This window comes from Rhinichthys klamathensis, unplaced genomic scaffold (assembly GCF_029890125.1).
Source record: "Rhinichthys klamathensis goyatoka isolate OS25496 unplaced genomic scaffold, OSU_Roscu_1.1 h1tg000631l_1, whole genome shotgun sequence".
Taxonomy (NCBI): Eukaryota; Metazoa; Chordata; class Actinopteri; order Cypriniformes; family Leuciscidae; genus Rhinichthys; species Rhinichthys klamathensis.
Genome location: NW_026607078.1, coordinates 607,165 through 621,476, shown reverse-complemented (window position 1 = coordinate 621,476; position 14,312 = coordinate 607,165). Strand labels below are relative to the sequence as shown.

The following is a 14,312-nucleotide window of genomic DNA, read 5'->3' as shown; positions in this document are numbered from 1 at the left end:
ACAGGCAAGAAATGTATGTATGTATGTGTGTATGTAATCACTAAACAAACAATGCTACACTAACTCCAGAGGCTTTTTCTTTTAACAAAAGAAGTGAACACAGTAGTTGCTCAACAACATAAGAAATCAGTAAGACGTGTGTAAATTCCAGTTAACACTGATACTAAAACCTTCAAGGCATAAGTTACCTCCTAACAAGGTATGTAATATGTAATACAAGAATGAGACCTTAAACGAGATTGTCTTTTCGTTTTTTATTCTTGCTGACAAGGCAGGATGCATCCCAGACAGCAACATATTGTCGGCCCACATCTGGTACTTGTGGAATCCACGTGTTGGGATAGATTTGAAATGACACGCATGCAAAAAACTTCCTAAGTTGACAACTATGCAGGGGAGACCAGTACATTTTTTTTATATATATATTCAAAATGTTGTCAAGTCATGACTGGAGTTATTTTGGCACAGGTTATAAACTCATGTCATAAAGCAAGTGATGGTGACCTCTGGTGTTGATCAGATGAAACTGATGCTGGATGGAATCAATGGCTAACAACTTTAGAAAGTCAAGAATGAACATTTAAAGGGTTAGTTCACCCAGAAATTATGTCATTACAAACCCGTAAGGTATTCTTTCATCTTTGGAACACAATCTTTTTAGTGAAATTTGAGAGCTTTCTACCGCTCCGTTGACAGCCTATACTTTCAAGCCCCAGAAAGGTATTAAAGACATCATTAAAGTAATCCATGTGACTCCAGATGTTTAACCTCAATTTTATGAAGTGGTGCGAGTGCTTTGTTTGTGCAAAAAAAAAAAAAAAACAATTTAGCACTTTATTCACAATATATGAATGTCCAATGCACATTATGAATATTGTTTAAAATAAATGTATTTTGTATATATAATTGCTTAAGCCAATAATTGCTTAAGCGTTATGTAAATAACAAAAACAATGCAGGTGCACATCTACGAATTGTGTAAAAAATAAAACAAAAGATATTAGTAAAAATGTTCTGTTTTATATAAAACCAAAACCAAACAAACAAAATCATAAATCAGAGAGTGTGTTTTTGAGTAAATTCATTTATTATTGAGGAGTTCATTATTTTTTACAGAATCTACCAGAATCGGGGGTTTTGAATGACTTCCAGCACTGTGATTCGGCTTGGATCATGCACACAGTTCTCCTGTAGGCCACTGTTCACCATGCCACAGTTCGGAGGAACCCACGCTGTGTCATATCCATGCTCATACCAGGTCTTCTGTAAAGGGTGACCCTGGTAGTCGATCTTCTTCACCGTGCCCACTCTCACGCTGAGTCTGAGAACAGCAAGCATCTCCCCATGTGAATGCAGAGGGTAACGGGAGGCTTTTTCAAAGCTTCTAGTGACATAGACTCCAGGACCCAGCATGCCATCAGCGGAAGGAAAGAAGCCCTCGCTCATGATCCTCATCGCATTCCACATTGTAGTGCCATGATACATTATGTAGGATCGTTTGTCACTATGCCAATTTGGTTGAAGGTCAACAAAGAAACACCCAGGGCACACACAACAAGAACAAGAAGAGCTCACAAACACAGATGTCGGAAACATCTATAGCTGCTGTATTCCCACGACAGTACAGACGTCTGGTAAACACACCTTCAGATAAATGTTGCAATACATTAGTTATTTTTGTGGGTTGCTTAAAGCAGGGTTGTCCAAAATCTTCAATAATCTCAAAATAAAAATTCTGTCATCATTCAATTAGACATCCATGTCATTTCAAACCTGCATTTCTTTATCTTTTTCTTTTTTTTTTTACTGTGGAACACAACTGAATATATTTGAAGAATGTATGTTTTTGTGCATGCAATGAAAGTCAGTGCAATTATACGAACAAAAACACTGGAGACATTTTTGCAAATAAATTTCCAAAGTATGTGGCACAAGGAAAAGTAAATAACAGAATTTTCACCAACTATCCCTTTAAACACAGCACAGCCCATACTTTTAACACATTGGTCTATTTTCTCCCCCATAATTAGCAATTTGCATATAGTAAAATCTGTATTTTAAAGAACACTGTTACAGAGACGTAATAACTTCAGAGCATTACTGAAGTGAAACTAAAGATAAAACTATTTTCGATATTTGGAATATTATATGCTCTAACCTTATCTCCAATTATCATAAGCAATTATCCTGCTTTGTGTACATATAAAATAGAGTAAGTTTATATCAAATACAATAGAATAGTCGTTTATAGAAGAAGCTTAGAGACAGAGAGAGAAAGAGTGATAGATGCCTCTTTTTCACATTTGAGCCCCCCGAGAAACTCTTGAGCACATCCCTGTATACATTGTACTGATTTTAATAACCTGTATTTGAAGTGTGCACCAATACAAGTATCGGATTGGGACTCGATATCGGCAGATACTCAATATTCAATGACACAAATAGGATCGGGGGCACAAAAAACTTGATCAGGACATCAATACTGTATATAATCTTACAGTACGTGCTCTTAAAATGCTGTTGGTATTATATACTCTATATTTCTTATTTTCTCTTATTTTGCTTATAAGATAGTGAACAAATTCTCTTTGATATTTTACAAGAACACAATTTGAAAATGCTAATTTAATTACAGTTACAATAATAATGCAGATTTGAGCATAACAAAACAACCAACATACCTCCACGGCAGTGCAGCAGAATTTGAACAATTGTACAGATAGTTTCACTTTTATTCCACAACGTCACAGAGGGTATGACCAGAGGGTATGACTTCTCTATAAACTGAGAAGTTCTAAAGTACAAATCTTGGAAACAGAAATAAAAACTAGAATATAGGTGGGAATACAATTGTATTTTGCTGACTTGTTTGTTTATTTGATTTATTTTACTCTAGGCCTATGTGTGTAATGAGAAACTAAGACTTTCCTTATAGGCTTATCTTATCAGTTCATCTCAGCTGGCTATTTTAAATACAAGGAAGTGATTCGTCAAATAACTTTACAGTAAATATGCGAGGGAACAGGTGTCAATCATTACGTAATCCATTATTTGCTCTAGCCACCATATGATATGTTGATAAATAACTTGAACTTAACTTCATTATTCTGCCATTTTTTATAGAAGATGATTCAAATATAACAGAGTGGCCCGGAAAGTATTTAGAAAAACCAGACTTAAAATGCATGAATGTTAGATAACAAAATCAAAAAGCAAGTGTCATCAAAATAAATTATGCTTTACTGAACTTTAATGTTATAAAACATTTTTGCAATGATTTTTTAACCAGGTGTGAACCTGATTTTTGTTCTAGGTGTTTACAGGGGTTTCACATTCCCAGTAGGATTGATTAGGATGACAAAACTGAAAAACTAGCTTTCGCTGTGATGAATGAGTTGGATTGATAAATCCAAGAACCTCTGATTATCAACACTGCTTCAGCAGATCATCAACAAATTCACCAATGTAAGTCAAAAGACTTACAACAGACCGAGCAAATCCATTTATGAATTGAACAGAAACAGAGATGTGAGAAATGATACGCCATAAATGAAACTAAAGATAAAAGAACAGTGATAAAAGATAAAGGATGGAAATAAAGGCAGCAGACATATGACAGAAGTAGTGCATAATAAATAGATATGAGAGAAATTATTTGACTGGAATTACTAACACTAATTTACAGTTTTACGTTTTTACTCAAATACTATAATTATTGATGTAAAAATACCATTATGATTTTTTGTTTAATTTGTGTTAACTTTGTTCATTTGAAGTTAGCTCTTATAATTTCAGTTATTTTTTTCTCTTTGGACAAAATACTAAACAAAACAGCATTTGTGACTCATTTGTGACATTTACTCACACTTGCACAGCAATATCCGGCTATTGTTGTAAAGCCTCTGGTACAGTGGTAAAACCAGTATAGGCTATGATGAAGGAATTTGTTGCAATTCAGAGAGACATGTGCCTGGAGTCAAAGTCAGGATATAAGATATTCATTCATTCGAAAAAAAAAAATCCAATTCCATGATCCAAGAAAAAATGCTGACAGTTCAAAACCAGGACAAACAATGACAACGAAGACTGCTTAGGATTGCAGTGACACACAGACAAGGCTTTGCAAAGATAGTGAAGAATAGACATACTCAGCAGCTTTGTTAACCACCATACAAATCATGCAAATGCGTGAGGCCCCGCAGGCCCCCTGCTGGCCAAAAATCCCCTGCACCCCAGAACACACAGTAGGTGCCGATCGGCCGATCCTAGTCCAGTCCTTCAGAGACTTGTAGACTACATTCCTCCTCAGCAAATGCTAGAATGAGACGGTCTAGTAAGTGTGCATGGCTACGTCACACATGTTCCCGTCCCGTCCCGTCCCCTCTATCACAACATGAACATACCATTAAAACTTAATTTTGGAAAAAACTTTGTATTAAAAATCTTTATTGGTTTCTACTAATGCAATGCAATGATTGACAACCGTCTGTGGTCTCCCAGTGGCAGTTTAGTCAGAAGAAGAACGTCAGTTCTCGCGCATGCGTCCTGGAAATCTCTTGAACTCTCGTCTCAGGCCCACAAGGAAGCAGTGGAATAGTTGAATAAAGTCGTTATTTTTCTTTTTTTCCGCACAAAAAGTATTCTCGTCGCTTGATAAACTTATAGTGGAGCCACTGTAGGCACATGAAATATTTAAACATTTTCTTCAATGACTTTCTGGGCCGTCAAGTTTCACTCCCTTAGGAAGCCTATGGAGGAGTGATCCAACACTCAGATTTAATCAGAAATATCTTAATTTGTGTTCCGAAGATGAACAAAGGTCTTACGGGGTTGGTACAGCATGAGGGTGAGTAATTAATGACTTAATTTTCATTTTTGGGTGAACTATCCCTTTAAGTCATTAATTCACACCAAAAACAAAAGATAACATGTATGCCTTCTTCTCCAAAAACATTATTTTTGTCTTACATTTCATAATGAACTCAGACAAGCTCAGTGTCAACTCGTTTTCATCAGTTCTTTTTTGTGAATTGTGTGGAAAGGATTGTGGGTCTAAAAGGATTGAAGGACATGAAGGATACACTTAATACATCCCTCAAAATTAGCTGAAGGACGCAAAAATAAGGCTACCTTCCAAGGATCCTTCAAATGGAGATGGCCTTTGACAACACTTGTTCACTTGGCAACCTTCCGTTTGAGAAGCACCAATTTACTAGCATTTGTTTTGTCATTTCACAAGCATGCGTCTGTGCGCAAGAACTTTACTCCTTCCGTTGCTTCCCACCAATTATGACAGTGAAAAACATGAAAAAAACAACAAATTCCAGCACTGGATCGGCACTCATTTCACTACAACGAAATGACAACTTTGCTTGCCAACTTGAGATGCTCCCTTATATTCTTTCCCACAACCTGTTTCAAGTAGAAGGGACAAAACCGCCCTAGCAACAGTTGGCACATGTCCCACACGACCAGTCGTAGATGCCCACGACATAACCTTATAGTTGCATTTAATACTGTTTGAAAAAATGCAGTGTGAATTATATAGTTTACTGCAGTATACATCTATGTTAGTATTTGATTTTGCACACAGCTCATGAGTTGTCATACATACTGACATTAATATATCTGTCTGTTTGCAACACAGAATTGTTGTTTGAAGTACTGTAATCCAATATTGTTTGCCCTACGGGTTCAGCCAAAGCAAACTCAACTTTACATATACAAATACATTTACAAATTCCTAAAACAGTACTGATTATAAAAATAAAGCTCATATTAATATTGTCTTGTTGCTTTCATGCCCTGAGCAAACAACAAAAATGTTGTTCTTTTGAACTTAATATTTATAATAATGTTAAGAAATTATTCTTGAGCACCATATTGGCATTAGATTGATTTCTGAAGGAACGGATTATGTGACACTGAATACATAAGTACAATAGAGTAGTTGCTTTCTCTGTTTGATTAGATTTGTTTATTGTGAAAGAACATAGCTTGGCTTCTTTCAGTGGTTTTGTCAATAGGAGTCCTCTGAGTCACTGAAACCACACCCTTGTCCTCAATATTTGAATCCTGCATTGCCAGTGCTTTAATCATACTTCCACAGAAACAAAACTCAGTCAAGTACTGCCAGTGCCAGTGCCAGCACATCCACAATCATGGAGGACACAGCTCCAGCTCTTCATTCAAGTGGATCCACAGATGTGGAGTGTAATGCGTGCGTCGGAAGGAAGCGCAAAGCTGATCAGACCTGTCTGGAGTGTGTGGAATCATACTGTGATATTCATCTTGATTTGCATAACACTTTGCACGGAAAGAGGCACAGACTGGTGGAGCCGAAAGCAACGTTGCAGGAGAACATCTGCCCTGATCATGGCAGGATGCTGGAGGTGTACTGCCAAACAGACCAACGCTGCATCTGTCACCTGTGCATTACTGATAAACACAGAGGTCATAATGTCATCGCAATGGAAGTGGAGGTGGCCAATAAACAGGTCAGAAGTGTTTTTTAAAAATGCAGAATGTCATTCTTAAAAGTCTGAGCCAGGACTTGGTGTTTAGTAGTGATAGGCTGGTGTTGGTTTTGTAATGTATAGCGATCTAGGCGCTGTAATATATTTTTGTGATGGGTGTTTCAGAGTCAGTGCCTCTAACAAAAAGGCATCTAACCCCTTTCCGAAAGAAAAAAAAAGCAAAATCTTTTGGATATTTCTCTTTCCCATATCAAAGTCCCCCACCCCCACATCCACATTAAGTCACACCCAAAAGGGCAAGCAGTTAAAGGATTAGTTCACCTCAAAATGAAGATTTCCTGATAATTTACTCCCCCCAATGCCATCCAAGATGTTCATGTCTTTTTTTCTTCAGTGGAAAAGAAATTACGTTTTTTTTGAGGAAAACATTTCATTTTTTCTCCTCACAACGGTAACCAAATTGTTGTCCAAATCAATGCAGTTTCAAAGGGCTTTGAAGTGCTTCGAAGGGCTCTGCACGATCCCAGCTGAGGAATAGGGTCTTATATAGCGAAACGATCGGTCATTTTCTAAAAAATAAATAAATAAATGTATATACTTTTTAACCACAATTGTTCGTCTTGTGCTGGTTAACCACAATTTTTCGTCTAGCGCCAGGCATTACCTAATCACGTTGGAAAGGTCACGCTGGACGGACCGCCCCATTGTTTACAAGCATGGAGAAGGAGGATCGTTCAAATTTTATTGTATGTTGAATGACATATTTAAGTTAAAACAATGGCGCGGTACTTCCGCCTACGTCCAGTGTGACCTTTCCAACATGATTATGTAATGCCTGGCATGCGCGTCGCAGACCAGCACAAGACGAACAATTGTGGTTAAAAAGTATAAACATTTTTTTTTTATTTTTTTTAGAAAATGACCGATCGTTTCGCTAGATAAGACCCTATTCCTCAGCTGGGATCGTGTAGAGCCCTTTGAAGCACTTCATTGCCCTTTGAAACTGCATTGATTTGGACTTCAACAATTTGGTTACCGTTGAAGTCCATTGTGTGGAAAAAAATCCTGAAATGTTTTCCTTAAAAATCTTATTTTCTTTTTTCACTGAAGAAAGAAAGACATGAACATCTTGGATGGCATTGGGGTGAGTAAATTATCAGGAAATTTTCATTTTGAGGTGAACTAATCTTTTAAGTAAACACAATTTTCTCCATAGAGATTTAGATTTTTTAACAATAACCAAGCATTTAAAGACAGACCCAATGTGAGTTCCGAGTTTGTTGATCAATGGTATGCTTTTGTTGAAACCATCTGTGCGCAATATTTCAACATATTTTAATAATCATCTTTAAATGGAATTCATGGAGAAAACTACACTGCCCATGATGCGGTACAGAAAATTCCACCTATTAAAAAGTCAACAATGTGTCAACATATGCATGTGTCAGGGTCTTGCTCTGGCAGCTTTGTATGTGTTGTCTTTGTTTCATGTCTCTATGTTTGTGTTGTGCTTGAACGTATGGTTTTGTTTGTGTTGGCCATGTGCTCTGTTCCTGCCTCCTTGTTTCCCTGTACCACACCCTCTTGTCTAGTTGAGTCCTCGTTTACCTGAGTGTGGTCACCTGTTCCTTGTCTGAGCTTACCTGTTCCTCTTGTTCTTAGCTCCCTTTATATGTGTGCTCTCCCTCATGTGTTGCCAGTTCGTAAGATGTTGTTCTTCTGTATAGATGTTGTGCTACATTGTTTGTTTGACAGTCTAGTAATTTCTAGTTAGAGCTAACTTAAATCTCACCTCGTCTAGTCTCGTCGTTTCTTGTGCTTGCTGTGTCTTTTGTCTTCCCAGTTTGTCTCCAAGCTGAGCTTCCCTGGCCGCTTTTACCATCAGCCAAGCAGCAAGACAGTCTCTTGCTGGCCTTCTGTGTCTACCCTCCCTCCTACTCTCATTCTGGGTTGGATTCAGCGCTCTCTCAGCCTGCCTGTCTTTGTGCCTCACCCTTGCCTACTGTTTGGACTATTCACCTCCTCACCCACCACCATCTCGTCTTGTCAACTGTCTTTCAATAAAACCTGTTAACACATTTCTGCATTTGAGTCCTCCCTCGTAGAAACGTAACAGCATGTGTGTGTGGCTATAGCCTATATATTGCAATGAACTTAAAAAAATTGTTTCTGTAGATATAATCAACAACATTAAATGAATACTTTTAAAGGTATTGTAGGTAGGAATTTTATAAAAACTTTTTTCCAAATTTGTTTAAACTTTCTGTATATATCAGTGCATAATTACAATGTAAGTACTCTGAAAAAGAAAGTATAAAAATCAAGTGTCTGTAGACCTCTCACGACTGTTTTAAAGACAGCTCATTATTTCCATTCACTCCACCCCCTCCCTTCTGGGCTCCGTCCAAAGCCACGCCCCAAAAACACATGAACGCGCGACTCCGACCGCTGAGCTGAAGACGCATTATTTACCTGAGAGGAAGGAGCGCAGTGCATGTAGTGACATCATGTCAGAATCACATGTAATAAAAAAAATCTAACTTTATCATTATGAAGATAAACAAATAAGATGTATTTTAGTACTCACTATCAAGCTAGCATATTGATATTGGTAAAGTTTAAAATATATATTGATTCGCTAACGAGCTAGTTATCTATAAGGCAAAGCTAAAAACAGGTTGCATGATACACGTTTTTCCATTGCCATCATTTACACTGTGATGAAGATGAATTTCTTGTAACATTCATAACATACCGTATATGGTGTTCTGCATGTAAGAGTTTCCATGATGAAAGCATTGTTGACTCTGATGAGGACTACACTCCAGAGACAAGTACCGCATCGTCAGCTCGAGGACAGATCCGGGGTCGAGGGCGAAGGAGAGGAGGTCGTCACAAGGCGTCACTTTTCAGCCCCTTGAGGTCTCTCAGTTCTCGCCATCGCTGGAAAGCCACGCCGATATTGACACGCATTTTATTTCGTTGTTTATCCAAAGACTTTTTGTTCATTACCTTTTCTAGTAACGTTACTGTCTTCCTTTTTTTGCCTGGTTAAGGTTTGCCTTCGCGAACTTCATATGTGAATTTTGATTGGTCTTTCTCTGCCATTGTTTTGCTATTCCTAGGTTCCGTGCCTCTTGAATTTTTCAAATCAAACGGATACGCGCAAGTGGGCAGGTCCTGTGTGGCAAAAGGGTGGTTGCCATGGTTGCGAGAGAGTGACAGTCGCCTAAGCCAATCCTTTGTTTCGTCCCGGAAGGAAATAATGAGCTGTGTTTAGTGTAGATTAAACGGACTAGAGTCACTCGATTTTTAGACTCTTTTTATCAGAATACTTACATTTTAATTATGCATTGATATATACAGAAAGTTTAAACAAATTTGAAAAAAAGTTTTTTTTATAAAATTCCTACCTACAATACCTTTAATATATCTCTCATTTTTAATTTGATTATGTTGTTTGCAATGCTTAATGGGATTGCAGTTCTTTTTTGCTTCAAATAAAAAGTTTGTAATGTTGTGATTCACATCGTAGCTAGTGACTTGGTTCACGGCTTTTAAAGGTGGGGTATGTGATTCTCTTTTTTGTACATTTTTTCAAAATAACTTGAAATCCTATTCCTAACCCACTTACAGCCACTGAGTTAGAAGCACTGAAATGAAAATTAAGCAATTTAATCATCTGTGAAACGGGCAGGACTCGAAAAACTCCAGCCAATCATTTCCAAGACCACCAGAATCATTGGACAGTAAGTCCGTCAATCAAACAGTTGTACCACGCCCCCCTCCCCCCAGCGCGCGTGACCCCCGGTCGTGCGCATGCTCAAAGTTTGTGACGCATGCGCATCTCGTCAGTAAAGCCGGTTCCATGCTGTCTATGGTTCGATTAGTAGTAAATCGTCATTACAATCTCTCGCGCATCTGAGTTTTCGCTCGTGCATGATTGCGCGTCCATGTTCTTCGAATGGGTGGAGTCAGAGCCGGTGTTGTGCCGAATTTCGACCCCCGCCAAATTATTACCCCCCTAGCATTGGTAGGTTTAGGATAAGTTGTGGGGGAGGGGGTAGGATTAGGGGCGGGGTTGGGATTAGGCAATCAGGTACTGACTTCAACGAGGGGGGTAATAATTTGGCAGGGGGTCGAAATTAGGCACAACACCGGCGTTGGAGGAAAGAAGGTAGGACCATTTGAATTGTACATTTTCAAAATCTGGCGGTCGTTTTCCAAATCACATAGGCCTACCCCACCTTTAAACGAAGATTTTTTTAAAATCCCTATGGGAAACATTAATGGAAAAACACTTCCGGAACCAACGCCACTGGAAAACGTGGACAGGCAATGTGCTCTATATTTGAATGAATTCACATGAAAATTTGAATGTGTAAATATAAATGTATTTGATTAAATTAAATTAAATTTGATTGAATATTCAGCATGTTAGATTTCTCTTTATTTGGCCCAGCAGTCGTTTGGGGGCTCGCCAGTGTATTCGATTCCTCTAATACATAAAACAAGTAAGCTTGACCAGAGTTCTTGTGGGGAGAAGAATTGCTACTGTGTAGCACAGTCCTTCAGCAGCGATGTTAGCGTGTCGGCCTTCAATGAATCTTAACCCAAAGACTTAACTTTATACATGAAGACAAATGGGCTACAAACAATAGTAAACTGTTAGGGGACCTCCCACAGGAGATTGATCTACTCTGCAATTTTCTCTGAGAAATGCTGTTTCTTTGTCATTTGTAAGCGATTCATTGCGGTAATTGAGAATGCAATATCAGTGAAGTGAAGAGATACATGTGCTAAATTCGAGGATGTGTTTCTGACAGTTGATTGCATCTTAGCACAGTCACAATGTAAATTAATCTGACTAAAGATGACTGAAAATACACATAATCTTTTAAGCACTTGACTGATAATGCCAAAATGGCCAAATACCAGCCTATTACCAGTGGTTAACACACATGCTCAACATGTTGCTTATGTGGGTGGAATGAATTTGAGTCTGGCCCGTGTTCTTTTTCTGTACTATCAGTGCCAATAAAAGAGATAAAAAAGGCTTAAAAACACTAGAATGTGTTCAACTGAATTTTAATTGCAATTATGTTTCTTTTAAAGGTTAAGTTGGGGGAGTTGCTGAAGCACAACATTGACATAATTGAAGCAAAGGAGAAAGATGTGCAAGAGCTGAGACAAGCTGTTGAAATGTTCAGGGTTAGAGGGCATTTAACTTTGCTTTAAACCTGTAACCATCATTTTTATGGTATGGTATTGCTTGTGTAGCTAATTTTAAGACATCCACTCATCCCTCTTCACTATTAGGCCTCAGCAAATAAGGCACTGGAGAAGAACGAGAGAGAGTTTACTGAGCTGATCCAGTCTTTGAAGGACAATCAAACCAAAGTGACAGAGCTGATCCAAGGTCAGACACAGACTGCAGTGAAGCAAGCGGAGGGATTCATAAAGACTCTACTCCAGGAGATCGGTCATATGAAGACCTCAGATGCTGATCTACAACACCTGCAGCTGCTCTCTCATACAGACAATAAAGTTCGATTTCTTGAGGTACATTCGAGATGGCTGTGAAACAAATGTAGAAATGGATTCTTGTCGGATTGGCTTGTAAAATGATCAGGTACAGTCACTTTTCAAGTGCATTTAAAGTATTATGTTCTCTCTACAGAGCGCTGTGTCTCTGCCCACACTGACCGAGTATAAAAAATTATTCGTCTTCCATGTGCATCCATACAACTCTTTTGAGCGTGACTCCATGGCAGTTAATGAACTGACAGAAAAGCTAAACATGACCAGCAAGTTGAGTTTACTCACAATTTCCAGAAAAGGTTGGCAGAAGATTTATTTAAATATATATTTTATAGTTATAAAATGTCTTTAATTCATCTTAACTATTATTCTTTGCAGTGAAAAACACTAGAATCGTAACATTCCCACCACCAAAGACTCGAGAGGAGTTTCTACAGTGTAAGTTTCCAGTATAGAACTGAATGCACAGAAAATCTTTTATGTTATAATTTGGCAATTGCATAAGTTATGCTTACTGTATGGTGGTTTTATATTGCATCTTTTTATCTGTCCACCTCAGATGCATCAAAGCTCACTTTTAATACCAACACAGCACATGAAAGTCTCATCTTAAAAAAAGATGACAGAGAGGTGATGGCCTCACACCTGATCCAGGACTATCCTGAACAGACTCAGAGGTTTAACTCCAGGGCACAGATCCTGTGCAATGAACGTCTCAGAGGGTCCCCTAAATATTGGGAGGTGGAGTTTGGCGGGGGCACTTGGGTCTGTATTGCTGTGTCCTACCAAGGGATCCGTAGGAAAGGCAAGCAGCGTACTCTGTTTGGGAGAAACTCGCACTCATGGGGAATACGTTGTAACTGGTCCTGGATTGAATTTTGGCAGGACAATAAGAAAACTGTTTCGAAGATTAAATCTTGTGGCTCCAGAATAGGAGTGTATTTGGACTACAGGGCTGGAATCTTGGCATTTTACGATGTCTCCGACAACATGAGTCTCATTTATAAGCACCAAACTGTTTTTAGAGAGCCTGTTTATCCTGGGTTCGGACTGGCTGGCAAAGGGTCCTATGTGAGACTTTGCGATCCAGTGAAAAATGAGACAAAAATGCCCCTTTCTTCTCCATTTAAGTTTGGCAGTTTGTAAGTTTTAGTGTTTACACATGCAGCTCTCATGAAATGTATATTATTCTCAAACATTGATGAAGAAATGATTTGTAATAGCCTAATTCTTCAGGATTCAGAGGAAGAATGCCCTTTTTGCATGTGGACACTTGGTGGCAGCACTAGATAAATTTTAAATTCAATCTTTTTTTATCAACATCTGGAATAGGGACAACACAAGTTTAGTCAAGAATGACTGAGGATATCAAAGCAGTGTGTTTTGAGTGCAAAAAAGTTTTGTTTTGTATGAATCATGGCATGATTATTGAATATATTTGATTTTATATAGCTACTATAAACTATTGCAACATGCATAATCTCTACTTTTTTAAACACAGGGCAAAACTGGTTCGAGATCCACTGTCCTGCAGAGTTTAGCTCCAACCCTGCCTGTAGCTTTCTAATCCTTGCTCAGCTTGTTCAGGTGTGTCTGTTTAACAATGTTGCCAAGTCTGCGGTTTTCCTGCAGAACTGGGCTACTTTTACACTGTAGTCCGTGGGTTGAGGTGACCCCAACCTGTTTTTCCTTTGCGTTTTTCGTCAGACGTCAACGTTGTCAAAATAAATGGTTCCTATTATGCCCTTTTACTGTCTTGATTTTGTTTTTGGGGTGTACTAGAATATGTTTTCATAATGGATTTTTTTATTATTATTATTATTATTTTTTATTACAAATGTACATTATTACAGCACCTCTCTCCACAGTCTGGCTCGCACACACCGATTTCGATGAAGCCCCTCCTTCTGAAATACGAAATGTGCTGTGATTGGTTAGCTGGCCCAGTGTGTTGTGATTGGCAGCGCTTGGCACTGGGCAGCGCTTCGGTAAATGTCAAGTTCCTCCATAGGCTGATTTCACGCAGCCGCCATTTTGAAATCGAAAGCGAGGCTCCGGTGGGAAGAACCCCGGAAGTACAGATAGACAACAATGCCTTGGACTACCAACCTGAAGCTGCTGCCGCGATTTACACTATTGGATGTTAATATCCAATATAGGATATGTATATAGTTCGTTCCTGCTTCTTTTTTTACGTTCTGAATTATATATATAAAAAATTATTTTATTTATAAATGAATTTCACTGTATATAGTCTAAAGTATGAAAGAAATGTATGTACATTTTTAGAATAAC

The 14,312-nt window shown here is 38.3% G+C and overlaps 2 protein-coding genes across 2 annotated transcripts; one reads left to right on the top strand and one right to left on the bottom strand.

Annotated features, from left to right (window-relative positions):
• Positions 1-1,103: 1,103 nt before the first annotated feature.
• On the bottom strand, positions 1,104-1,792 carry gig2q (grass carp reovirus (GCRV)-induced gene 2q). The gene has a single exon (XM_056241138.1). It carries the CDS (start codon positions 1,594-1,596, stop codon positions 1,120-1,122), a length of 477 nt encoding a protein of 158 aa, XP_056097113.1. The 5' UTR covers positions 1,597-1,792; the 3' UTR covers positions 1,104-1,119.
• Positions 1,793-5,795: 4,003 nt separating this feature from the next.
• On the top strand, positions 5,796-13,445 carry LOC130076160 (tripartite motif-containing protein 16). The gene is made up of 6 exons (XM_056241136.1): positions 5,796-6,497; positions 11,592-11,687; positions 11,796-12,038; positions 12,157-12,316; positions 12,396-12,455; positions 12,577-13,445. Exons 1-6 carry the CDS (start codon positions 6,162-6,164, stop codon positions 13,161-13,163), a joined length of 1,482 nt encoding a protein of 493 aa, XP_056097111.1. The 5' UTR covers positions 5,796-6,161; the 3' UTR covers positions 13,164-13,445.
• The last annotated feature ends 867 nt before the right edge of the window (positions 13,446-14,312 follow it).

Coding starts and splice junctions, on each gene's coding strand:
- gig2q (XM_056241138.1), bottom strand. CDS start 1,596: ATGTTTCCGACATCTGTGTTTGTGAGCTCTTCTTGTTCTTGTTGTGTG.
- LOC130076160 (XM_056241136.1), top strand. CDS start 6,162: ATGGAGGACACAGCTCCAGCTCTTCATTCAAGTGGATCCACAGATGTG. Junction 6,498..11,591: donor TGGAGGTGGCCAATAAACAG/GTCAGAAGTGTT, acceptor TTTCTTTTAAAG/GTTAAGTTGGGGGAGTTGCT. Junction 12,039..12,156: donor ATAAAGTTCGATTTCTTGAG/GTACATTCGAGA, acceptor TTCTCTCTACAG/AGCGCTGTGTCTCTGCCCAC.